General features: G+C 50.1%; 2 protein-coding genes across 2 annotated transcripts in view; one reads left to right on the top strand and one right to left on the bottom strand.

Annotated features, from left to right (window-relative positions):
• The window catches only part of SDF4 (stromal cell derived factor 4), a 66,624-nt gene extending 44,076 nt beyond the window's left edge, over window positions 1-22,548 (bottom strand). Inside the window, exons 1-2 of the mRNA XM_038746953.1 lie at window positions 22,459-22,548; window positions 9,257-9,607 (exon numbers count right to left, since the gene is read on the bottom strand). Of these exons, the coding sequence (XP_038602881.1) occupies window positions 9,257-9,561 (305 nt within the window). The 5' untranslated portion in view covers window positions 9,562-9,607; window positions 22,459-22,548. The remainder of the gene's footprint in view (window positions 1-9,256; window positions 9,608-22,458) is intronic.
• A 259-nt stretch (window positions 22,549-22,807) lies between these two features.
• On the top strand, window positions 22,808-24,183 carry B3GALT6 (beta-1,3-galactosyltransferase 6). The gene has a single exon (XM_038746560.1). The coding sequence runs from the start codon at window positions 22,898-22,900 to the stop codon at window positions 23,903-23,905; it is 1,008 nt and encodes a 335-aa protein (XP_038602488.1). The 5' UTR covers window positions 22,808-22,897; the 3' UTR covers window positions 23,906-24,183.
• The last annotated feature ends 264 nt before the right edge of the window (window positions 24,184-24,447 follow it).

Raw genomic sequence — 24,447 nt, 5'->3', positions numbered from 1 at the left:
GCTCAGTGGAAAGAGCAGGGGCTTGGGAGTCAGAGGTCATGGGTTCTAATCCCAGCTCCTCCACTTGTCAGCTGTGTGACTTTGGGCAAGTTACAACTTCTCTGTGCCTCAGCTACCTCATCTATAAAATGGGGATTAAGACTGTGAGCCCCACGTGGGACAACCTGATCACCTTGTATCCCCCGCTGTGGGGGGCGGAGGGGATACAAGCACTTAGAACAGTGCTTTGCACATAGTAAGTGCTTAACAAATACCATTATTATTATTATTGTTGTTAGTATTATTATCCTAAATATCTTGTATCTATCCCAGCCCTTAGTATAGGGTTCGGCACAGAGTGAGCACTTAAATCCCACTATTATTACTATTATCATTATTATTAATAAAAAGAGGGAGGAGTTCACAGAGAATACTATGGCTGCTGGGACAGGGAGGCTGCTCGTGTTATCAACTGCAATGGTGTAGCTAGGTGGGGAAGTGGATTTGGGAGGGAAGATGAAGCAGTGTGGCCTAGTGGAAAGATCTCAGGTCTAGAAGTCACCGGATCAGGGCTCTAATCCTGGCTCTGCCACTTGTCTGCGATGTAATCTTCGGCAGGTCTCTTTGCCTCAGTTTCTTCAAATGTAAAAATGGGGATTTAATATCTGTCCTCCCTGCTTATTATTATTATTAATAATAATGATGATGATACTTGTTAAGCACTTACTCTGTGCCAAGCACTGTTCTAAGAACTGGGGTAGATACAAGGTTATCAGGTTGTCCTATGTGGGGCTCACAGTCTTTGTCCCCATTTTCCAGATGAGGTAACTGAGGCACAGAGAAGTGATTTGCTCAAAGTCACAGAGCTGATTAGTGGCAGAGCCGGGATTTGAACCCACGATCTCTGATTCCCAACCCCATGCTTTTTCCACTAAGCCATGCTGCTCCTCATAGCCACGCTGCTTCTCATAAGATGCTAAGGTGCTTCTCACCTTAGACTGTGAGCCCCACGTGAGCTAGGGACTGTGCCCATGATTATTTTGTACCTACCCCAGGGCTGAGTACAGTGCTTGGCACATAGTACGCACTTAAATACCACAATTATCACTACTATTAATTATTAAGAGTTGCGTTTTTGACAAACAGCTTAAGGGACCTTAATAATAATAATAATTTTTGGTATTTGTTAAGTGCTATGTGCAAAGCACTGTTCTAAGCCCTGGGGGGCGGGGGATACAAGGTGATCAGGTTGTCCCATGTGGGGTTCACAGTCTTAATCCCCATTTTACAGATGAGGGAACCGAGGCCCAGAGAAGTTAAGTGACTTGCCCAAAGTCACACAGCTGACAACTGGAAGAGCCAGGACCCGTGACCTCTGATTCCAAAGCCCGGGCTCTTTCCCCTGAGCCACGCTGCTTCTCTAGACAGCTGAGGGGAGCTACCCTGGAGATGAGCAGAAATGGAGATTGCAGAGAAATGCTGGGGCTGGAGAGGTAGATTTGGGAGTCACCCGTGTGAAGATGGGAGTTGAAGCCATGAGAGCGGATGAGTTCCCCAAGGGAGTGAATCAGAAGTGCAAAAGGGAGGGACGTGCCATCAGTCGGGGCAAGGGAGAGACCCAGCTCATCAGGAAGCTAATGTTCGCTCTGGATTGTACGCGCCTCAATCAGTGGTATTTATTTTTTGAGTGCGTACTATGTGCCGAGCATTGGACAAAGCGCTTGGGAGAGTTCAATGCCACAAAATAAGTAGCCCTACCCATAGGAGGCCTTCCCAGACTGAGCCCCCTCCTTCCTCTCCTCCTCCCCACCCCCCCCCGCTTTACCTCCTTCCCCTCCCCACAGCACCTGAATATATGTATATATGTCTGTACGTATTTATTGCTCTATTTATTTTATTTGTACATATTTATTCTATTTATTTTATTTTGTTAATATATTTTGTTTTGTTCTCTGTCTCCCCCTTCTAGACTGTGAGCCCACTGTTGGGTAGGGACCGTCTCTATATGTTTCCAATTTGTATTTCCCAAGTGCTTAGTACAGTGCTCTGCACACAGTAAGCGCTCAATAAATACAATTGAATGAATGAATGAGCTTACAGTCTAGCAGCATGGTATATACTAAGGTCATCATCATCATCAATCGTATTTATTGAGTGCTTACTGTGTGCAGAGCACTGTACTAAGCGCTTGGGAAGTACAAGTCGGCAACATATAGAGACAGTCCCTACCCAACAGTGGGCTCACAGTCTAAAAGGGGGAGGTCATGGGTTCTAATCCCAGCTCTGCCACTTATCTGCTGTGTTACCTTGGGCAAGTCACTTCACTTCTCTGGGCCTCTGTTTCCTCATCTGTAAAATGGGGATTCAGATTGCGAGCCCCATATGGGACAGGGACTGTGTCCAACCTGATTGGCTTGTTTCCACTCCAGTGCTTAGTGTAGTGCCTGGCACACAGTAAGAGCCTAAAAAATACCATTATAATCATTATTATTATTATTATCACCAACTCAATTGTACTGTACTCTCCCTAAACCTTAGTCCTGTGCTAATAGCTTGTTGTGGGCAGGGGATGTGTTGGTTATATTGTTTATTGTACTCTCTCAGGCACTTAGTACAGTGCTCTGAACACAGTAAGCAGTCAAAAAATATAAATGATTGATTGGTTTGCTCTACTCTGGTGACCAAGCCAGGCTTTGGTGGCTTCAAAATCAAACCCCATGGAAATCCAGGCACTTTCCAAAAGACGCCTAAATGCCACTGTGGAAAAGCCGACCCAGCTCTTGACGCCCACGTGGCACAAGCTGTCCTCGGAGGGGATGCCCGGCGATTATCGGGTCTGGCAGCCAGCGGACAGGATGCCCAGAGGAAAAAATTATCTTCTGGCCCTGAGCCTGACTTCAGTGGCATAAACCGTCCAAACGAAATTTTTGGTCAGGGAAAGGAAATGAAACTCATTTCTCAGAGCACAGTGGGAACCAGGCAGGCGTGTGCTGCTGATCACGTTTGAACGTACAGAGTCCACAGCAAACTGCATGCATGCAAACCCACTGCTCCTGCCCAAAGCCAAAAGCCAAAAACCCAAGGCTCGAGGATGGGGGTGGGGAGGGGGATGACCTAATGATGTGAACCCCTGACCTGGTGAGCTCCCACTGACCAGAGACATCTTTCCTTAAAATTCATGGAAAAACTGGACAACGTCCAGCCCTGGGGTGGGTGAGGAAGAAGAGAGAGGAAGGGAGAAGTGAGCGAGAGAGAGAGAGAGAGAGAGAGAGAGAGAGAGAGAGAGAGAGAGAGAGAGAGAGAGAGAGAGAGAGAGAGAGACACACACACAGACAGACAAACAGACAGACAGACAGGAGGGAAAGGTGGAGAAGATAAGGGCCAAAGGGCAAAGACGCAGTCCCTGTCCCACATGGGCTCACAGTCTCAATCCCCATTTTACAGATGAGGTAACAGAGGCACAGAGAAGTGAAGTAGCTTGTCTGCTGTGTGACCTTGGACAAGTGGCTGAGCCAGGATTAGAATCTATGACCTTCTGACTCTCAGGCCTGTGCTCTATCCCCTAGACCATGCTGCTCCTCCATTCTCACCTCAGACTTAACATGTCCAAAACAGAACTCATCTTCCCATCGAAAAAACCCTGTCCACCCAGATTTTCCTACTACTGTAGGCACCACCACAATCTTCCACCTCACAAGCCTGTAACCTCGACATTATCCTTGACTCATCTCTCTCAATCTCCTATTCAATCTGTCACCAATTCCTGTCAGTTCTACCTTCACAACTTCACTAAAATCCACACTTTCCTCACCATCCAAACTGCTATGACCCTGATCCAAATCCCACCTTGATTACTGCATCAGCCCCCGTCTGATCTCCCTGCCTCTCCCCACTCCAGTCCTTTCTTCTCTCTGCTGCCCAGATATTTTGTCTAAAAACTGTTCAGTCCAATCTCCGCACTCCTTAAGAACCTACAGTGGTTGCCCTTCCACCTCTACATCAAATGGAAGCACCATATCGATGGCTTTAAGACTCTCAAATCAGCTCATCCACTCCTATCTTATTTTCCACTAAGACCCAACCCCCATGCTTTGCTCCTCTAACGCCAATGCCCAATTTCATCTATCTTGCCACTGACTCCTTGCCCCAACCTCGCTCTGTCCTGGAACTCCCTCCTCCTTCATATCTGACAGACCACCACTCTTCTCACCTTCAAAGCCTTATTAAAATCCCATCTCCACCAAGAGGCCTTCCCCATCTAAGCCCTCATTTCCCTACTTCCTCTCCCTTCTGCGTCACCCTTGCCCTTTGATCTGTACCCTTTAAACCCTCAAGGTTCACCCCACCCTCAGCCCCATGGCACTTTGGTATATTGTCAATTTATTTTAATCTTTGTCTCCCCCTCTAGACTGTCAGCTCCTGGTGGACAGGCAACTCGTCTCCCAACTCTGTTGTACTGTACTGTCCCAGGCACTCAGTTCAGTGCTTTGCATATCAGGAGCTCTCAATAAATACCATTGGTTGATTGATTGATAAGCGGTTTGGACCTCTGCACTTTTCCAGGTCTTCCTAGGCAAGGGAGCAACCTTATGCAGGCAATTCTCTTCAAAGCCCTACTGGGAGCTCACCTCCTCCAGGAGGCCTTCCCACACTGAGCACCCTCCTTCCTCTCCCCCTCCTCCCCAGCCCCCCACCTTACCTCCTTCCCCTCCCCACAGCACCTGTATATATGTATATATGTTTGTACATATTTATTACTCTATTTATTTTACTTGTACATATTTATTCTATTTTATTTTGTTAAGATGTTTTGTTCTGTTGTCGGTCTCCCCCTTCTAGACTGTGAGCCCGCTGCTGGGTAGGGACCGTCTCTGTATGTTGCCAACTTGTACTTCCCAAGCGCTTAGTACAGTGCTCTGCACACAGTAAGCGCTCAATAAATACGATTGAATGAATGAATGAATGGCACTTAGGAAGCGCTTAATATATACTGGAGATTTTTTTGTGTGTGAATGTACGTGTGTTATACTCCACTCCTTAAATAGGTGCCTCTTTTGGAAAGCAAAGAAAGGTAAGCCCTGCCACCTTGTGGTGGCTTTCATGAACATGCCAATTTGTACTTCCCAAGCGCTTAGTACAGTGCTCTGCACACAGTAAGCGCTCAATAAATACGATTGATGATGATGATGAACAAGAGAGCCATTCTCCCACTCGAGGTAAAATAATAATAATAATAATGGCATTTGTTAAGCGCTTACTATGTGCCAAGCACTGTTCTAAGCACTGGGAGGGATACAAAATAAGCAGGCTGTCCCACGTGGGGCTCACAGTCTTAATCCCCATTTTACAGATGAGGGAACTGAGGCACAGAGAAGTGACTTCCCCAAAGTCACACAGCTGACAAGCGGCGGAGCCGGGATTAGAACTCATGACCTCTGACTCCCAAGCCCAGGATCTAGCCACTGAGCCACGCTGCTTCTCTACCTCTTGGGACACGAGGAGGCTGCCACGAAGATCTCCCATGCACTTTGCACACTGTCCAGGAAATTCCAGTCGGGCATCTTTTCTGGCCTCTGGCCATCTGGGGGAGCGTGCTCAGACCCCTGGAAGGTTAGAGGCGACAAGATACGCCCACCCCCCATCAGAGAGATGTGTGCTTCTGCTCTTTGGCAGACTGGCTCACACCAAGAAAAACAGCCACTTCTTGGGGATAGTAATAATAATAATAACAACAACAATAATAATAATAATAATGGTACTTGTCAAGTGCTTCCTAGGTGCCAATCACTGTTCTACATGCTGGGGTAGATATAAAATAATCAGGTCGGACACCACCCCTGTCCCACATGGGGCTCGCACTTTTAGTCCCCATTTTCCAGATGAGGGAACTAGGGCCCAGAGAAGTGACTTGCCCAAGGTCACACAGACATTTGGTGGAGCCAGAATTAGAACCCAAGTCCTTTCGACTCCCAAACCTGCGCTCTATCCACTAAACCACACTGCATCTCAACAACCCACTCGGGGAGGGCCGCTGTTTTCCTGGCTCTCCCAAGTGTGTTACTGTAGGCCCACGTGGCCTCAGAATGTCTTAAAGCGGGACATGTTCACAGACTTCAACGCGTGCAATTACACGACTGCTCTTCCCACGCCATCAGGCACCCAAACGCAAACATTTCTGTTCTCTATGAAGCAGATTTACCGGGCCAGAAAGAGGGCGACTATTCCATCAGCTTTCTGTCCTCAGAGACCACCAGTCCCAGAAGGAGCTCAACAGGAAAAATTCCCAAGGGGATTCCCCCCCACGTGCCCAGTCCACGCGGGGTCAGCCTGGCTGGGAGTAACGGCTAGGAGTTAGCAGCTTTCACCTACAGCCACGGCAGGGATGGAGCAAGTCGGCTATCAGAACACTGAGCGGCAACTGACATTTCTGGCAAAATAAAATTCTGAGGCAAGGCTAGGGGACGGGGAGCTTCTGGGAGGGGCAGTCAGTTGTTCTCCATCCAAACTGCTACCACGTTAATACAATCACTCATCCTAACCCGCCTAAATTACTGAATAAGCCTCCGTGCTGAAGTCCCAACCTCCTGTGTCTCCTTGGCCAATCCAGTCCATGCCTCACTCCACTGCCCGGATCATCTTTCGACAGAAACACTCGGGACATGTCACCTGCCTCCTCAAAAACCTGCAGTGGTTGCCTATCCACCTTCGTATCAAAAACTCCTCACCATTGGCCTTCAAGCACTCCATCACCTTGCCCCCTCCTACCTCACCTCATTTCTCTCCTTCTACAACCCAGCCCACATACTTTGCCCCTCCGGTGTTAACCTTCTCACTGTGCCCTGATCTCGCCACTGACTCCTGGCCCACTTCCTGCCTCCGGCCTGGAACCCCCTTCCTCCTCAAATTCGAAAGACAATTACTCTCCCCCTGTTCAAAGCCTTATTGAAGACATATTTCTTCCAAGAGGCCTTCCCAGACTAAGCCCTACATTTCCTCATCTCCCACTCCCTTTGCTCTTCCCCGCTTCCCCTGCCCAGCACCAAAGCACTTACATATCTATATCTGTAATTTTATTTGTATTGATGTCTGTCTCCCTGCTCTAGACTGTGAGCTGCTCAATGTGAGCAGGGAATGTCACATTTATTGTTGAATTTACTTTCCCAAGCACTCAGTACAATGCTCTGCACACAGTAAGTGCTTAATAAATACGATTGAATGAATGAATTTATTGAGTGCTTACTGTGAGCAGAGCACTGTACTAATCAATTGGGAGAGTATATTGTGACAATCTAACAGATACAGTTCCCCGCCTACAATGAGTTTACAGTCTAGAGAGCTCCCCATTAAGGGGTAGAATGGGGTGCTAGGATGGGGGAGGGGAGAGTGACTTCCTGAGTCCTTGACCAGACTCCCGGACTTTGCTTGGCCTGTTCCCTCTGACCTTCATTCAGCTGGAGGCCAGCAAAAGAAAACTCAGAGTCACAGTTCAGTTCTGCCTGATGGCTCTTGGAGTTGTGACTCCATTCATTCAGTCGCATTTATTGATTGACTGATTGGAGGAGGCGGGATTTCCAGAATTTTGGGAGGGGGCAAGAATTTTGGAAGAATAGAGGAGGCTTGGGGAAGAAGTGTGCCCCCAAATCCTCTCTGCTTGCCCTCAGCATGGTGTGGCACCCTCTGGCCTTGACCACCTCCTATCTTCTCACAGTTTTAACTGGGCAGTCCACCCTCCAGGGGTCCTCAGTTTCTGGTGTCCACAGAACTTAGGTAATAATAATAATAATAATAATAGGCATTTGTTAAGCACTTACTATGTGTAAAGCACTGTTCTAGGTGCTTGGGAGGATACAAGGTGATCAGGTTGTCCCACGTGGGGCTCACAGTCTTAATCCCCATTTTACAGATGAGGAAACTGAGACACAGAAAAGTTAAGTGACTTGCCCAAGGTCACACAGCTGACAATTGGCGGAGACAGGATTTGAACCCATGACCTCTGACTCCCAAGCCCGTGCTCTTTCCATTGAGCCACGCTGCTTCTCTATCTACAGGCACAGATCTGTAATTTATTTAAGCTCCTTGTGGGCAGGTATTGTGTCTGTTTATTGTACTGTACTCTCTCAAGTGCTTAGCACAGTGCTCTGCACACAGTAAGCGCTCAATAAATACAATCGAATGAATGAATACTACTGTATTTATTAAATGACAATCCCTATTAGAGCAGACAGATACACAGGATTAGTTAGACTGAAGCCGGTACCCATTCTACATGATGTTCAGAATCTAAGATTTGAGGAGAATGGATTCTTATCCCCATTTTACAGACAAGGTCTCTGAAGCCCAGAGAGGTTAAGCGCCTTGTTCACAGTCACACAGCAGGCCACTGGCACAGCTGGGACTAGAGCACAGGTCTCCTGACTCCCCATTTCGTGCTCTTTGCATTACGCCTCACTGCCTCTCTGAGCCACCAACGTTTCAAACTTTCCTGCAGCTCAACAACCTCGATCTCTACAGAGATGTTCTCTGCAACAAGGCGGAACGGACTGCTGGGCTCATCCGTGTTGATGCCCTGCGCTTACAACAGTGCTTGTCACACAGTAAGTGCTAAACGAGTACCGTAATTATTATTTCTGCCTCGACTAAACATTGCGTGGTGCTGAGTGGCAGGGGACTGGGAGAGGAACACAAAGACAAATTACCCGCCACTTTTCCCCAGTCTCAGCTGGCAGTTTCAGAATGGCGGGAGACCCAGGGGCACGACTGAGACGCTCCCATCCCCACTGCCAGTACTGCCCTCCCGTTCCTAGTCTGCCCTTCCCAGTGGGACTCCACACACACCTGAGTGCAGACAGGCTCCTCCCACCACAACCCTGGGGTACCCCGGGGGGGCAGAAGATTGACCACTTGTGAAATGTGAGAAGCAATGAACACATCTCAACCCTTGGACCCTCAGCCACACCATGGCACCCAGATGCCAATTTTTTTGAGGGGAGCTGCAAGACACAGAAGATTTGGGGAGCCCTCGTGGGACGGGGAGGGTCCCAGAGTAACCCAATGGGAGCTGCAAGACACAGAAGATTTGGGGAGCCCTCATGGGATGGGGAGGGTCCCGGGGTGACCCGATGGGAACTGCAAGACACAGAGGATTTGGGGAGCCCTCATGGGACGGGGAGGGTCCCAGGGTAACCCAAATGGGAGCTGCAAGACACAAAAGATTTGGGGAGCCCTCGTGGGACGGGGAGGGTCCTGGGGTGACCCAAGGGCCGTGCCCAAGACTCACTTGGAGAAGATGGTCATGAGCTTCCTCCTGTTCCTTCGGGGTTCTGAATCTTCATCAAACTCCTCCATGTCCTTGCCCAGAAAGACCTCCTGGTGAAACTCCTTGTTAAGGTGCCCGTCCATCTCCATCTTGACCCCATTCAGGTGGTCCGGGGGGAGGATTTCATTCTCATCTCTGTCAGTTCCCTTCTCCTTTAGGAACGAATTGTTGGCCGGCCTGGCGTAGACGTCCATGAGCAGAAAGACGAGCAGGAGAGACACATAAAGAGAGCCCAGGCTGCAGAGGAAGGCCTGCTTAGACACCATCTTGTGTTGGGCCCCAGGCGCCGCCCCACGCAGATTCTCGCCCCAGCTGGGCCCGGTGATTGATATGCAAGAGAGAAATGGGAAGGTCAGGCTCACTCTCTCCCTCTCTCATTCATTTATTCAATCGTATTTGAGCGCTTCGTGTGTACACAGCACTGCACTAAGCTCTTGGGAGAGTACAAAGCAACGATACACACATTCCCTGCCCACAACGAGCTTATAGTCCAGAGGAGGAGACAGACATTAATATAATGTCTCTCCCTCCGCGTCCCTCCTTCTGTCCACTAGCCCCCCGCCCAGCAACTCAATTTTAAGGAAGGAGGAACCACGTTAAGCTGCGTTACCCATCACCATTCTTTTGGGGGTTAACCTAGTTGGGAACATTTACTTAGCTGGAAACACAAAGCAAACCTAGCCATCTATAATGTTTACCTTCCAAAAGCCAAAGGTTATTTACACAAGGAGGTGCCAGAAGCAATCCAGAATATGCCTAGAAACCCAACTTACCACCCTTCCCCAACAGGAAGGCCCGCCCCAAACCCAGGGAGCACAGAGGGGCCCGCTGAGCCAAGGGGCTCAGTCAGTCAGTCATATTTATTGAGGGCTCACTGTCTGCGGAGCACTGTATTAAGCGCTTGGGAGAGTAGAGCACAACCATAAACAGACACATTCCCTGCCCCCAGCAAGCTTACAGTTTCTATCCTGGTGCTCAGAAGGAATAATAATCATAATGACGGTATTTGTTAAGTGCTTACTATGTGCACTTGTAATTACCTGATTACAAGGTAATCAGGTTGTCCCACGTGGGGCTCAGTCTTAATCTTCATTTTCAAGATGAGGTAACTGAGGCACAGAGAAGTTAAGTGACTTGCCCAATGTCACCCAGCAGACAAGGGGTGGAGCCGGCATTAGAACCCGTGACCTTCTGATTCCCAGGCCCATGCTCTATCCACTAGGCCTTGCTGCTTCTCTGCAAGTGAGAGAGCTGAGCGAGCCGCAGATTCCCGCACAGCCAACGAGCGCTAACCTTGCTACCCGTCAGGGACGCCACCTCCACTGAGGCAAATCTGAGGGCCCCAAGCCACGGGCAGTGGCAAGTCCGTCTCCTGCAGCTGGCACTGAGCCCCTACTCGGGGTCGAACCCTGACCCGGGTCCCAAGGTCACACACAGACAAGCAGCTTGGCTTAGTGGAGAAGGAGCATGGCATAGTGGATAGAGCATCATCATCATCAATCGTATTTATTGAGCGCTTACTGTGTGCACAGCACTGTACTAAGCACTTGGGAAGTCCAAGTTGGCAACATATAGAGACGGTCCCTACCCAACAGTGGGCTCACAGTCTAGAATGGGGAGACAGAGAACAAAACCAAACAGACTAACAAAATAAAATAAATAGAATAGATATGTACAAGTAAAATAAATAGATAAATAAATAGAGTAACAAATATGTACAAACATATATCCATATATACAGGTGCTGTGGGGAAGGGAAGGAGGTGGGATGGGGGGATGGAGGGGGGATGATGATGATGGTGGCATCTGTTAAGCGCTTACTATGTGCCAAGCACTGTTCCAAGCGCTGCGGGGGATACAAGGTAATCAGGTTGTCTCCCGTGGGGCTCCCAGTCTTCATCCCCATTTGACAGATGAGGGAACTGAGGCACAGAGAAGGCACCAGGGGAGAGTTGGGCCTGGGGAGAGTGCTTAGCAAGTACCAAAATTATTATTAAATAACTAATGGTCCCAGAGGGGAACAAATGGCAGAAATCTCTCTTTCTGGGCTTTGTGCTGGAGGAATGGCAGGGTAGAAAAGCACAATCAGGGCAACGGGGGTGAAGTGAAGGACAGCTGAATCACTCTGGGAAGCTTTCAGACAGGACAGGGCTTGAGAGAAGCGGGAGGGAGAAAAGGCGGAGAGAGGAAGGGAGAACAGAAAGAGGTGATGGTAAGAATAATAATAATAATAATAACTGGGGCACTTGTTACGCGCTTACTGTGCCCAAGCCCTGAACTAAAGCGCTCGGCAGAAACAGAATATACAGACTGAATGCATTCCCTATCCCTCACAGATGTAGGAGATAATAATAATAATTATGGAATTTGTTAATCTCGTACTATGTACCAAGCACTGTTCTAAATGCTGGGGTAGATGCAAGCTAATCAGTCCTTGTCCCCCATGGGGCTCACAGTCTTCATTCCCATTTTACAGATGAGGTCACTGAGGCCCGGAGAAGTGAAGTGACTTGCCCACAGTCACCCAGCAGACAAGTGGCATTAGAACCCAGGTCCTTCTACTCCCAGGCCCCGGCTCTATCCACTGGGCCACACAGCTTCCCAGAGAACACAGTAAGTTCTTAATAAAGACCAGAACTAGGATCAATGGAGCAACGGCATACAGAGAGGCTCCAGACGGCAAACGTCCCAGCGCAACCAAAGGGGTTCCCTTAATAATAATAATAATAGTAATGGCATTAGTTAAGCACTATGCACCATACACTGTACTAAGCATTGGGATAGATACAATCAATCAATCGTATTTGAGCGCTTACTGTGTGCAGAGCACTGTACTAAGTACTTAATACAAGCTAATCAGGTTGGACACAATCCCCATCCCACATGGGGCTCGCAGTCTTCAGACGGCCAGGCAAGTAGAAAAATCAATCAATGCTATCTGCTATCTACTGAGTGCTGGCTGTGTGCACAACACTGCGCTAAACACTAGGGAGAGTACAATACGACACAACCGGTAGACACAATCCTTGTCCACAAGGAGCTTATGGTCTATAGGGAGAGACAGACATTAAAATCCATCACGGCTCGGGGAAACGGCAGAGTCTAAGTTACGTGCGGGGACCACTGCGCAGGTTTGCTTGGGCAGAGCACAGAGGATGCAGTGCTCAAGCGCTTAGTACAGTGCTCTGCACACAGCAGGCGCTCAATAAATACAATTGAATGAATGGAGGAGAAGGCAGGAACAGCAGCCGTAGCCAGAGGAGAGGCTTCGATGCTTGACTTTGATGAGGCAATTTGATTTGATAGGGGAGCTCCTGGAGGCTCCGATCAGATCAGGGTGGGAGAAAAACGCTGTTTGCTCGATTGAATTGAGGGGAGGTTTGGGCCAGGGAGAGCAGCAGGGAGGAATAGGGGCCTCGTGCAATATGAGTTCTAGTCCCGGCTCTGCCACTGGGCTGCTGTGTGACCTTAGGGAAGCCACTTCACCTCTCTGAACCTGTTTCCTCATCTGAAAAAGGGGGATTAAAAAAAAACCAATTGATCGAGACAGGGACTGCATCCAATTTGATTCATTCATTCAATCGTATTTATTGAGCACTTACTGTGTGCAGAGCACTGTACTAAGCACTTGGGAAGTACAAGTTGGCAACATATAGAGATGGTTCCTACCCAACAACGGACTCACAGTCTAGAAGGGGGAGACAGACAACAAAACAAAACATATGGACAGGTGTCAAGTCACCAGAATAAACAGAAATAAAGCTAGTGCTCTGCACACAGTAAGTGCTCAATAAATACGACTGAATGAATGAATTTGATAACCTTGTATCTGCCTTGGCACTTAGCACACTGTAAGTACTTCAGAAACTCAATAATAATGATAAGTACAATCGTGCGGGAAATGGAGAAAAGTGAGCAGGGCTCCCATAACCTTAGTACATACGATGCCCTGCACACAGAACGTGCTCGGAAAATATGTTGCCAACTTATACTTCCCAAGCGCTTAGTACAGTGCTCTGCACACAGTAAGCGCTCAATAAATACGATTGATTGATTGATTGGAGAGGGACTCGGAGGAGGAGCGAATGAGAGCAAGGAGACAGCGTTTGAGTCAAGGACGAGAGAGATGGGAAAGGATTTGGAGCAAGGAGGAGTTTCGTTTTCGGTCCAAGTGGAGAAGTTCCACACAGAAGAAAACAGCAAGTCAGAGAGCAGGTGAGAGGTCAGAGCTGGAGCAGGAGTGATGGTCACAGTGGAATGGATGAAGAGGAAAGAGGACATCTCCCATGTCCCTATCTTCAGGGAAAGTCCCCTGTCCACTAAGTCATGACCTGCCCAAGAAGCCCTCTCTTCCCCTCTAGACTCTAACCTCACTGTGGGCGGGGAATGCGTCTATCTATCGTTGTATTATAATCTCCCAAGTGCTCCGTGTACAGTAAGTGCTCGATAAATACGATTGAATTGAATTACTGTCAGGCTGCCTCTGCCATAACGAATAAATACTTATCTCCCTTCTGGGAGTTTTCAGCTGCTGGGCAGGCAGGGACACCTGGGTATCCCATCCCCAGCCTTGGTGGAGTAATTTCTCTCCAGATGATAATAATAACGATGATAATAATAATAATAATTTGGGGCATTTGTTGAGCACTTACTGGGTTCCGAGCACTGTACAAAGGCTGAGGTAGATACAAGATCATCAAATCCACATGGGGTTCACAGTCAGAGTTGGGGGGAGAACAGATATTGGACCCCCATTTTGCAGATGAGGGAACCGAGGCACAGAGAAGATAAGTGGCTTGCTCAAAGTCACATGGAGGGTACGTGGCGATCTCCGACCTATGGGCACTTGATATCTCACCACCCTCAATCCCACGGCGGTTATGTATCTCTCTTTAAATTCTAGCTTATAAATTATTAATTCATATATCTACAGTAAGCGCTCGATAAATACAATTGAATTGAATTACTGTCAGGCTGCCTCTGCCATAACGAATAAATACTTATCTCCCTACTGGGAGTTTTCAGCTGCTGGGCAGGCAGGGACACCTGCGTATCCCATCCCCAGCCTAATAATGATGATAATAATAATAATAATTTGGGGCATTTGTTGAGCACTTACTAGGTTCCGAGCACTGTACTAAGGCTGAGGTAGATACAAGATCATCAAATCCGCATGGGGTTCACAGTCGGAGTTGGGGGGAGAACAGATATTGGACCCCCATTTTGCAGATGAGGGAACCGAGGCACAGAGAAGATAAGTGACAAAGTCACATGGAGGGTACGTGGTGATCTCCGACCTTTGGACACTTGATATCTCACCACCCTCAATCCCACGGCGGTTATTTATCTCTCTTTAAATTCTAGCTTATAAATTATTAATTCATATGTCTGTCCCCTCCGCAGACTGTAAGCTCACTAGGGAGCACACCTCCTAACTCTGTTGCTTTGCACACTCCCAAGAGCTTAGTACAGTGCTCTGCACATATTAAGCACTCAATAAATGACGAATGAACTGCTTGATTAGAACCCCGCCCCTCTGATTCCCAGGCCCAGGCTTTTTCCAAGTCGGAGCGGAGCCAGAACTGTGGCTAGCCCTGGGTCCCTTTCCAGGCTCAAATCCCAAGCGAGTGACAGGAGAGTCCTAAAGTATTTCACCTGGTCAGACTCTCCCAGCCCCTTCACAGACAGGGCAGGGGTTCCCAGGTGGATGTGCCCAGAATATGTCTGTTTATAATAATAATAATAATGGCATTTATTAAATGCTATGTGCAAAGCACTGTTCTAAGCGCTGGGGGGGATACAATGTGATCAGGCTGTCCCACATGGGCTCACAGTCTTAATCCCATTTTGCAGATGAGGTAACTGAGGCACAGAGAAGTTAAGTGGCTTGCCCAAGCTCCCACAGCTGACAAGTGGCGGAGCCAGAATTCGAACCCATGACCTCTGACTCCAAAGCCCATGCTCTTTCCACTGAGCCACGCTGCTTCTCCATTGTATTGCTGTATTGTAATAATAATAATGGCATTTATTAAGCGCTTACTATGTGCAAAGCACTGTTCTAAGCACTGGAGAGGTGACAAGATGATCAGGTTGTCCCATGGGAGGCTCACAATCTTAATCTCCATTTTACTGATGAGGGAACTGAGGCCCAGAGAAGTGAAGTGACTTGCCCAAAGTCACACAGCTGACAATTTGAACCCACGACCTCTGACTCCAAAGCCCGTGCTCTTTCCACTGAGCCACGCTGCTTCTCTAGTCTCCCAAGCGCTTAGTACAGTGTTCTGCACACGGTAAGCGCTCAGTACACACGACTGAATGAATGAATGAAATGGGACAACCCTTTGAAGCTACTGTGTCCACAAAGGCATGTGCTCCTGGGGCAGGAGATGTTCTCCGAGAACCCAGTGCCCCCCAACATTGCCGGGTGGCAGCCTAGCGCCACTTGCCTACCTTGAGTAAGTCATTTCACTTCTCTGAGCCTCAGTATCCTCATCTGTAAAATGGGGACTGAGACTGTGCACCCCACATGGGACAGGGACTGCGTCCAACCTGATTTGCTTGTATCCACCCCAGTGCTTAGTACGATGTCTGGAACATAGTAAGTTAGCATAGCATAGAGAAGCAGCGTGGCTCAGTGGAAAGAGCCCGGGCTTTGGAGTCAGAAGTCATGGGTTCAAATCCCGGCTCCACCACTTGTCAGCTGTGTGACTTTGGGCAAGTCACTTCACTTCTCTGGGCTTCAGTTCCCTCAGAGAAGCAGCGTGGCTCAGTGGGAAGAGCCCAGGCTTTGGAGTCAGAAGTCACGGGTTCAAATCCCGGCTCCGCCACTTGTCAGCTGTGTGACTTTGGGCAAGTCAATTCACTTCTCTGGGCCTCAGCTACCTCATCTGTAAAATGGGGATTAAGGCTCTGAGCCCCCCATGGGACAACCTGATCACCTTGTAACCTCCCCAGTGCTTAGAACGGTGCTTTGCACTTAGTAAGCGCTTAATAAATGCCATCATTATTATTCTCTGGACCTCAGTTCCATCATCTGTAAAATGCGGATTAAGACTGTGAGCCCCCGTGGGACAACCTGATCACCTTGTAACCTCCCCAGCGCTTAGAACAGTGCTCTGCACATAGTAAGCATTTAATAAATGCCATTATTATTATTATACACCATAATTATTATTATTAAAATGGAGATTCAATATCTTTTCTCCCTGCTATGCACTCCGCCTGAGACAGGGATTATCTTGTATCTACCCCAGCACTTAGTACAGTGTTTGACAGAATAGGCGTTGAATACCATAACTATTACTACTGCTTTCCCCCCGCCTGTACTTTATTTTAGTGTCAGTTTTCCCTGCTGGATTGTAAGCTCCAGGTAGGACATGAATACCTCTCTGGTACTCTCCTAAGTACTTAGTACATTGCTCTGCCAGACGAAGAGCTCGATAAATACTATTAATCCGAAACAAAGCTTGTGAGACGCCCACAGTTAAAAGAGGACAGTTGAGAGAGGACAAGTAGCTGGCCGACGAAACCGGGGGGTGATGCAAGAATTAAAAGCAAATCTGATCATGTTCCATACCCTGCTCTAGTCCCAGCTCTGCCACAGGTCTCCTCAAGACTAGGTGGGGAATGTGTCTACCCACTCTGTTGTACTGTACCCCCCAAAACGCTAAGTACAGTGCTCTTCTACCATACACACACTACTGATTGACTGGTTTTAGACTGTGAGCCCACAGTTGGGTGGGGATTGTCTCTATATGTTAACCACTTGTACTTCCCAAGCGCTTAGTACAGTGCTCTGCACACGGTAAGCGCTCAATAAATACGACTGATTGATTGGTTGGTTTGCTAAGTGACCTTGGACGAGTCACAGCCTCTCCGAGCCCCGTGTGGCACAGAACTGTTTCTGCCCTGCTTACCTTGAACCTACAATAATAGTAACGGTACTTGCAAAGCACTTACAAGGTGTCAAGCGCTGTTCTAAGCGCTGGGGTAGACACGAGCTAACAATAATAATAATAATAATAATAATGATGGCATTTATTAAGCACTTACTATGTGCAAAGCACTGTTCTAAGCGCTGGGGATGTTACAAGGTGATCAGGTTGTCCCACGTGGGGCTCACAGTCTCAATCCCCATTTTACAGATGAGGTAACTGAGGCCCAGAGAAGTTAAGTGACATGCCCAAAGTCACACAGCTGACAATTGGCAGAGCCTAATCAGGTTGGACACAGTCCCTGCCCCACATGGGGCTCACGGTCTTCATCCCCATTTTACAGATGAGGATACTGAGGCACAGAGAAGTGAAGTGACTTGCCCAACGCCACCCAGCAGACAAGTGGCGGAGTCAGAACTAGAACTCAGGTCCTTCTGACTCCTGGGCCTGGGCTCTATTCACTGCACCATGCTGCTTCCCAGAGCACAGAGTAAGTTCTTCATAAAACCAAGAACTAGGACCATCGGAGCAGCGGCATACAGAGGGGCTCCAGACAGCAAACATCCCAGCACAACCAAAGGGGCTCCCTTTATCATTTTAATAATAATCATGGCATTTGCTCATTCACTCAATCGCATTTATTGAGCGCTTACTGTGTGCAGAACACTGTACTAAGTGCTTGGGAAGTACAAATTGGCAACAAAGAGAGATGGTCCCTACCCAACAACGAGCTCAAAGTCCCTGTCCCACGTGGGGCTCACAGTCTCAATCCCCATTTTACAGATGAGGATACTGAGGCACAGAGAAGTGAAGGGACTTGCCCAAGGTAGGCAAGTGGCACTGTGCTGCTGTTTGTTAAGTGATTACTACGTGCCAAGAACTGTTCTCCACACTGGGGTAGATAGGAGCTGATCGGGTGGGACACTGTCCCTGTCCCACATGGGATGCACAGTCTCAATCCCCATTTTACAGATGAGAATACTGGGGAACAGAGAAGAGAAGTGACTTACTCGAGGTCACACAGCAGACAAGTGGCAGAGCCGGGATTAGAACCCAGGTCCTTCTGATTCCCAGGCCCGGGCTCTATCCATTATGCCTTGCTGCTTCTCTCCTCTCCCTTCCCGCCCCGGGGGTGGAGGGAGACGCCGGCACCCCCCAAGAGGGGCTGGGGGAAAGGTGCCAAGGATGCAGCCTAGCTCAGTGGAAAGAGCCCGGGCTTGGGAGTCTGAGGTCATGGATTCGAATCCCGGCTCCGCCACTTACCGGCTGTGTGACTTTGGGAAAGTCACTTACCTTCTCTGTGCCTTAGTTCCCTCATCTGTAAAATGGGATTAAGATTGTGAACCCCACGGGGGAAAACCTGATCAGCTTGTATTCCCCCCAGTGCTTAGAACAGTGCTTTGCACATCGTAAGCACTTAAATATCCTCATTATTATTATTATTATTATGCAGGAAGCAGCCTGGAAAGCTGTTTGGCATAGTGGCTAGACCCCGGGCCCGGGAGTCAGAAGGTTATGGGTTCTAATCCCGGCTCTGCCACTAGAGAAGCAGCACAGCTCAGTGGAAAGAGAACAGGCTTGGGAGTCAGAGGTCATGGGTTCTAATCCCGGCTCCGCCACATGTCTGCCGTGTGACCTTAGGCAGGTCACTTAACTTCTCTGTGCCCCAGTTCCCTCATCTGTAAAATGGGGATTAAGACTGTGAGCCCCACGTGAGACAATCTGATACCCTTGTATATGCTAGCGCTTAGAACAGTGCTTAGCACATAGTAAGCGCTTATTCATTCATTCAATCGTATTTACTGAGCGCTTACTGTGTGCAGAGCACTGTACTAAGCACTTGGGAAGTACAAGTTGGCAACATAACAAATGCTTAACAAATGCCATCATTATTATTATTACTGTCTGCTATGTGATCTTGGACAAGTCACTCCACTTCTCTGGGCCTCAGTTCCCCCATCTGTCAAATGGGGACGAAGACTGGGAGTCCCACGTGAGATAACCTGTCTACTTTGTATCTCCCCCAGTGCTTAGAACAGTGCCTGGCTCATAGTAAGCACTTAACAAGTAAATGAACAAATGCCATCATTATTATTATCTGCTGTGTGACTTTGGACAAGTGACTCCACTTCTCTGGGCCTCAGTTCCCCTACCTGTCAAACGGGGATGAAGACTGGGAGTCCCACGTGAGACAACCTGCCTACCTTGTATCTCCCCCCAGCACTTAGAACAGTGCCTAGCACACAGTAAGCGCTTAACAAACAAATGCCATTATTTGTTATTATTATTAACCTTGTATCTGCTAGCGCTTAGAACAGTGCTAGGCACATAGTAAGCGCTTAACAAATGCCATCATTATTATTATTATTATCTGCTGTGTGACCTTGGACAAGTGACTCCACTTCTCTGGGCCTCAGTTCCCCCACCTGTCAAATGGGTATGAAGACTGGGAGCCCCACATGGGACAACCTGACTACGTTGTATCTACCCCAGCAGTTAGAACAGTGCCTGGCACATAGTAAGCACTTAACAAATGAATGAACAAATGCCATCACTTGTTATTATTATTAACCTTGTATCTGCTAGCGCTTAGAACAGTGCTTGGCACATAGTAAGCGCTTAACAAATGCCATCATCATTATTATCATTATTATTATTATCTGCTGTGTGACCTTGGACAAGTGACTCCACTTCTCTGGGCCTCAGTTCCCCAACCTGTCAAATGAGGATGAAGACTGGGAGCCCCATGTGGGATGACCTGACTACGGTGTATCTACCCCAGCGCTCAGAACAGTGCCTGGCACATAGTAAGTGCTTAACAAATGCCATCATCACTACTATTATTATTGTCAGCTGTGTGACCTTGGACGAGTGACTCCACTTCTCTGGGCCTCAGTTCCCCCACCTGTCAAATGGGGATGAAGACTGGGAGTCCCACGTGGGACGACCTGACTATGCTTTATCTACCCCAGCGCTCAGAACGGTGCCTGGCACATAGTAAGCACTTAACAGATGAATGAACAAATGCCATCATTTGTTATTATTATTAACCTTGTATCTGCTAGAGCTTAAAACAGTGCTTGGCACACAGTAAGCGCTTAAATGCCATCATCATTATTATTATCTGCTGTGTGACCTTGGACAAGTGACTCCACTTCTCTGGGCCTCAGTTCCCCCACCTGTCAAATGGGGATGAAAACTGGGAGCCCCATGTGGGACGACCTGACTACGCTGTTTCTACCCCAGCACTCAGAACAGTGCCTGGCACATAGTAAGCGCTTAACAAATGAATGAACAAATGCCATAATTTGTTATTATTATTAACCTTGTATCTGCTAGAGCTTAAAACAGTGCTTGGCCCACAGTAAGTGCTTAACAAATGCCATCATTACTATTATTATTACCTGCTGTGTGACCTTGGACAAGTGACTCCACTCAATCAATCGTATTTATTGAGTGCTTACTGTGTGCAGAGCACTGTACTAAGCGCTTGGGAAGTACAAGTTGGCAACATATAGAGATAGTCCCTACCCAACAGTGGGCTCACTTCTCTGGTCCTCAGTTCCCCCACCTGTCAAATGGGGATGAAGACTGGGAGCCCCACGTGGGACGACCTGACTATGCTGTATCTACCCCAGCAGTTAGAACAGTGCCTGCCACAAAGTAAGCACTTAACAAATGCCATCATCACTATTATTATTGTCAGCTGTGTGCCCTTGGACAAGTAACTCCACTTCTCCGGGCCTCAGTTCCCCCACCTGTCAAATGGGGATGAAGACTGGCAGCCCCACGTGGGACGACCTGACTACATTGTATCTACCCCAGCGGTTAGAACAGTGCCTGGCACATAGTAAGTACTTAACAAATGCCATCATCATTATTATTACTGTCAGCTGTGTGTCCTTGGACAAGTCACTCCACTTCTCTGGGCCTCAGTTCCCCCACCTGTCAAATGGGGATGAAGACTGGGAGCCCCACGTAGGACGACCTGACTACGCTTTATCTACCCCAGCGCTCAGAACGGTGCCTGGCACATAGTAAGCGCTTAACAGATGAATGAACAAATGCCATCATCTGTTATTATTATTAACCTTGTACCTGCTAGCACTTAGAACAGTGCTTGGCACATAGTAAGTGCTTAACAAATGCCATCGTCATATTATTATTATCTGCTGTGTGACCATGGACAAGTGACTCCACTTCTCCGGGCCTCAGTTCCCCCACCTGTCAAATGGGGATGAAGAGTGGGGGCTCCACGTGGGTCAACCTGACTACGTTGTATCTACCCCAGCGGTTAGAACAGTGCCTGGCACATAGTAAGTGCTTAACACTGCGTGGCTCAATGGAAAGAGCCCAGGCTTTGGAGTCAGAGGTCATGGGTTCAAATCCCAGCTCCACCAATTGTCAGCTGTGTGACTCTGGGCAAGTCACTTCCTTTCTCTGGGCCTCAGTTCCCTCATCTGCAAATGGGGATTAAGATTGTGAGCCCCCGGTGGGACAAGCTGATCACCTTGTAACCTCCCCAGTGCTTAGAACGGTGCTTTGCATATGGTAAGCGCTTAACAAATGCTATTATTATTATTATTATTATTATTATTATTATAATTGTCAGCTGTGTGACCTTGGACAAGTCACTCCACTTGTCTGGGCCTCAGTTCCCCCACCTGTCAAATGGGGATGAAGACTGGGAGCCCCACGTGGTACGACCTGACTACGCTGTATCTACCCCAGCAGTTAGAACAGTGCCTGGCACAAAGTAAGCGCTTAACAAATGCCATCATCACTATTATCATTGTCAGCTGTGTGACCTCGGACAGGTGACTCCACTTCTCCGGGCCTCAGTTCCCCCACCTGTCAAATGGGGATGAAGCCTGGCAGCCCCACGTGGGACCACCTAACTACCTGGTACTTACCCCAGCGCTCAGAACGGTGCCTGGCACAAAGTAAGCGCTTAACAAATGCCATCATCACTATTATCACTGTCAGCTGTGTGACCTTGGACGAGTCACTCCACTTCTCCGGGCCTCAGTTCCCCCACCTGTCAAATGGGGATGAAGCCTGGCAGCCCCACGTGGGACCACCTAACTACCTTGCATTCACCCCAGCGCTCAGAATAGTGCCTGGCACATAGTAAGCGCTTAACAAATCCCCTTGTTGTTGTTATTATTACTATTACACCCCACCGTGACGCCGAGGGGAGGGAGGAGGGGAAGGTGGGCCTGCACTCACCGCTCGTCCCCTCGCCCGGGGGATGCTCAAGGAAGGCCCACCGCGACGCCCTCGACGCCAGCGGCGGCCATCTTTCTTCCGGGAAAAAGCCGGACGTCACCGCCCTTTATCCCCCCCGGCGGGCGCCATCTTTCTTGCTGGCGGAAGAGACCACGTGACGGTGGTCCGGAAGCGCGGCCCCCCCCACCACGTGACCGGGGTCGTCGGGGATCCGGAATCGGGCCGCCTTTTCCCAAATCCCGCCCGCCCCCCCGACCCGGTCCCATCCGTTTCGACGTGTGTTTCCCCCCCCCACCCCCCTTCCTTCGTCATCCAACGGCCTGAAGAGGGAGACGTCGACGGGGGGCAGGCGCGCGCACGCTCGAGTCCCCGGGGGGCGCCGTCGGGCGACCCCCGACGGCGCGCCGGCTCCGGAGCGCCACCTGGCGGGCGGGCCGCGATGAACGTGCCGCGCCTCGTGTGCCGTCACAAGACGGCCTTGGGCCTGGGCGCCCTGTCTCTGTTCGCCGCCGTGCTGCTCTATCTGGCCAAGTGCACGTCGGAGGGCCTCAGGCCCGGCCCGGCCCTTGGGCCCCCCAACCGGGCCCAACCCTCACAGGACGTGGCCGTCGAGGCCCGCACCTTCCTGGCCGTGCTGGTGGCCAGCGGGCCCAAGGCGGCCGAGCGGCGCAGCATCATCCGCAGCACGTGGCTGTCGGGCCCCAGGCGGGGCCGCCCGGGCGACGTGTGGGGCCGCTTCGTGGTGGGCACGGCCGGGCTGCCGGCCGACCAGCTGAGGGGCCTGGAGCTGGAGCAGGCCCGCCACGGCGACCTCCTCCTCCTGCCCCAGCTCCGGGACTCCTACGACAACCTGACGGCCAAGGCGTTGGAAATGTACGCCTGGCTGGACCGCCACCTGGACTTCCAGTTCGTGCTCAAGGCCGACGACGACACCTTCGCCCGGCTGGACGCGCTGCTGGAGGAGCTCAGGGCCCGGGAGCCGGCCCGCCGACGCCGGCTCTACTGGGGCTTCTTCTCCGGGCGGGGCCGGGTCAAGCCCGGGGGCCGCTGGCGGGAGGGGGCCTGGCTCCTGTGCGACTACTACCTGCCCTACGCCCTGGGCGGCGGCTACGTCCTGTCCGCCGACCTCGTGCGCTTCCTCAGCCTCAGCCGCGACTACCTGCACGCGTGGCAGAGCGAGGACGTGTCCCTGGGCGCCTGGCTGGCCCCCGTGGACGTGCAGCGGGTCCACGACCCGCGCTTCGACACCGAGTACAAGTCCCGCGGCTGCGACAACAAATACCTGGTCACGCACAAGCAGAGCATCGAGGACATGCTGGAGAAGCACCAGACCCTGGCCCGGGAGGGCAAGCTCTGCAAGGAGGAGGTCAGGCTGCGCCTGTCCTACGTCTACGACTGGGCCGTGCCCCCCTCGCAGTGCTGCCAGAGGAAGGATGGCATCCCCTGAGGGCGGACCCCGGGGGCCCCGACCGGCTCCGCCGCCCGCCTCGGACTCCCCGGGGGTGGTCCCGGGCCTCTCCTGACCCCCTTCCGCTCCTTTAGAGCCACGTGGACTTCTCAAAACGGGCTGCCCGAGGGGCCGGCACAACCCGAACCCCGGGGGATGCGCGGTCCGGGGGCCGCCCGGTCCCTCCCCGCCCCGTCCACCTCACCCACGGTCCAGTCGGAAACTCTGGCCGAACCCGGCCTCCTTTTGGGCAGGATAGAAGGCCCATTTGGAAAGACCTGGAGCCCAGAACTCAGGGCGGGAGGGAGGAGAGGGGCCACCCAACAAAGCCACGGTGGGTTTCGGAGCAAACCCACTGCACCGTCGGTGCCCGGGAGTGACGGGGGAATTGGATGCTGCTAATTTACCCGTGGGCAAGGGGCTCTGGGAAATTACCGGTTCGCTGGACAGACACAAAACCAGAAAAAGGACATAAGGTATCTTAAATTAAGAGGAGGAAGCATTCCTTGGAGGTACGGATCCCTTTAAATGGGAAAATCGGG

Source organism: Tachyglossus aculeatus, chromosome 5 (genome assembly GCF_015852505.1).
Source record: "Tachyglossus aculeatus isolate mTacAcu1 chromosome 5, mTacAcu1.pri, whole genome shotgun sequence".
Lineage (NCBI taxonomy): Eukaryota > Metazoa > Chordata > Mammalia > Monotremata > Tachyglossidae > Tachyglossus > Tachyglossus aculeatus.
The sequence above is the reverse complement of the archived record's forward strand: the minus strand, read 5'-3'. Positions and strand labels throughout refer to the sequence as shown.

Coding starts and splice junctions, on each gene's coding strand:
- B3GALT6 (XM_038746560.1), top strand. CDS start 22,898: ATGAACGTGCCGCGCCTCGTGTGCCGTCACAAGACGGCCTTGGGCCTG.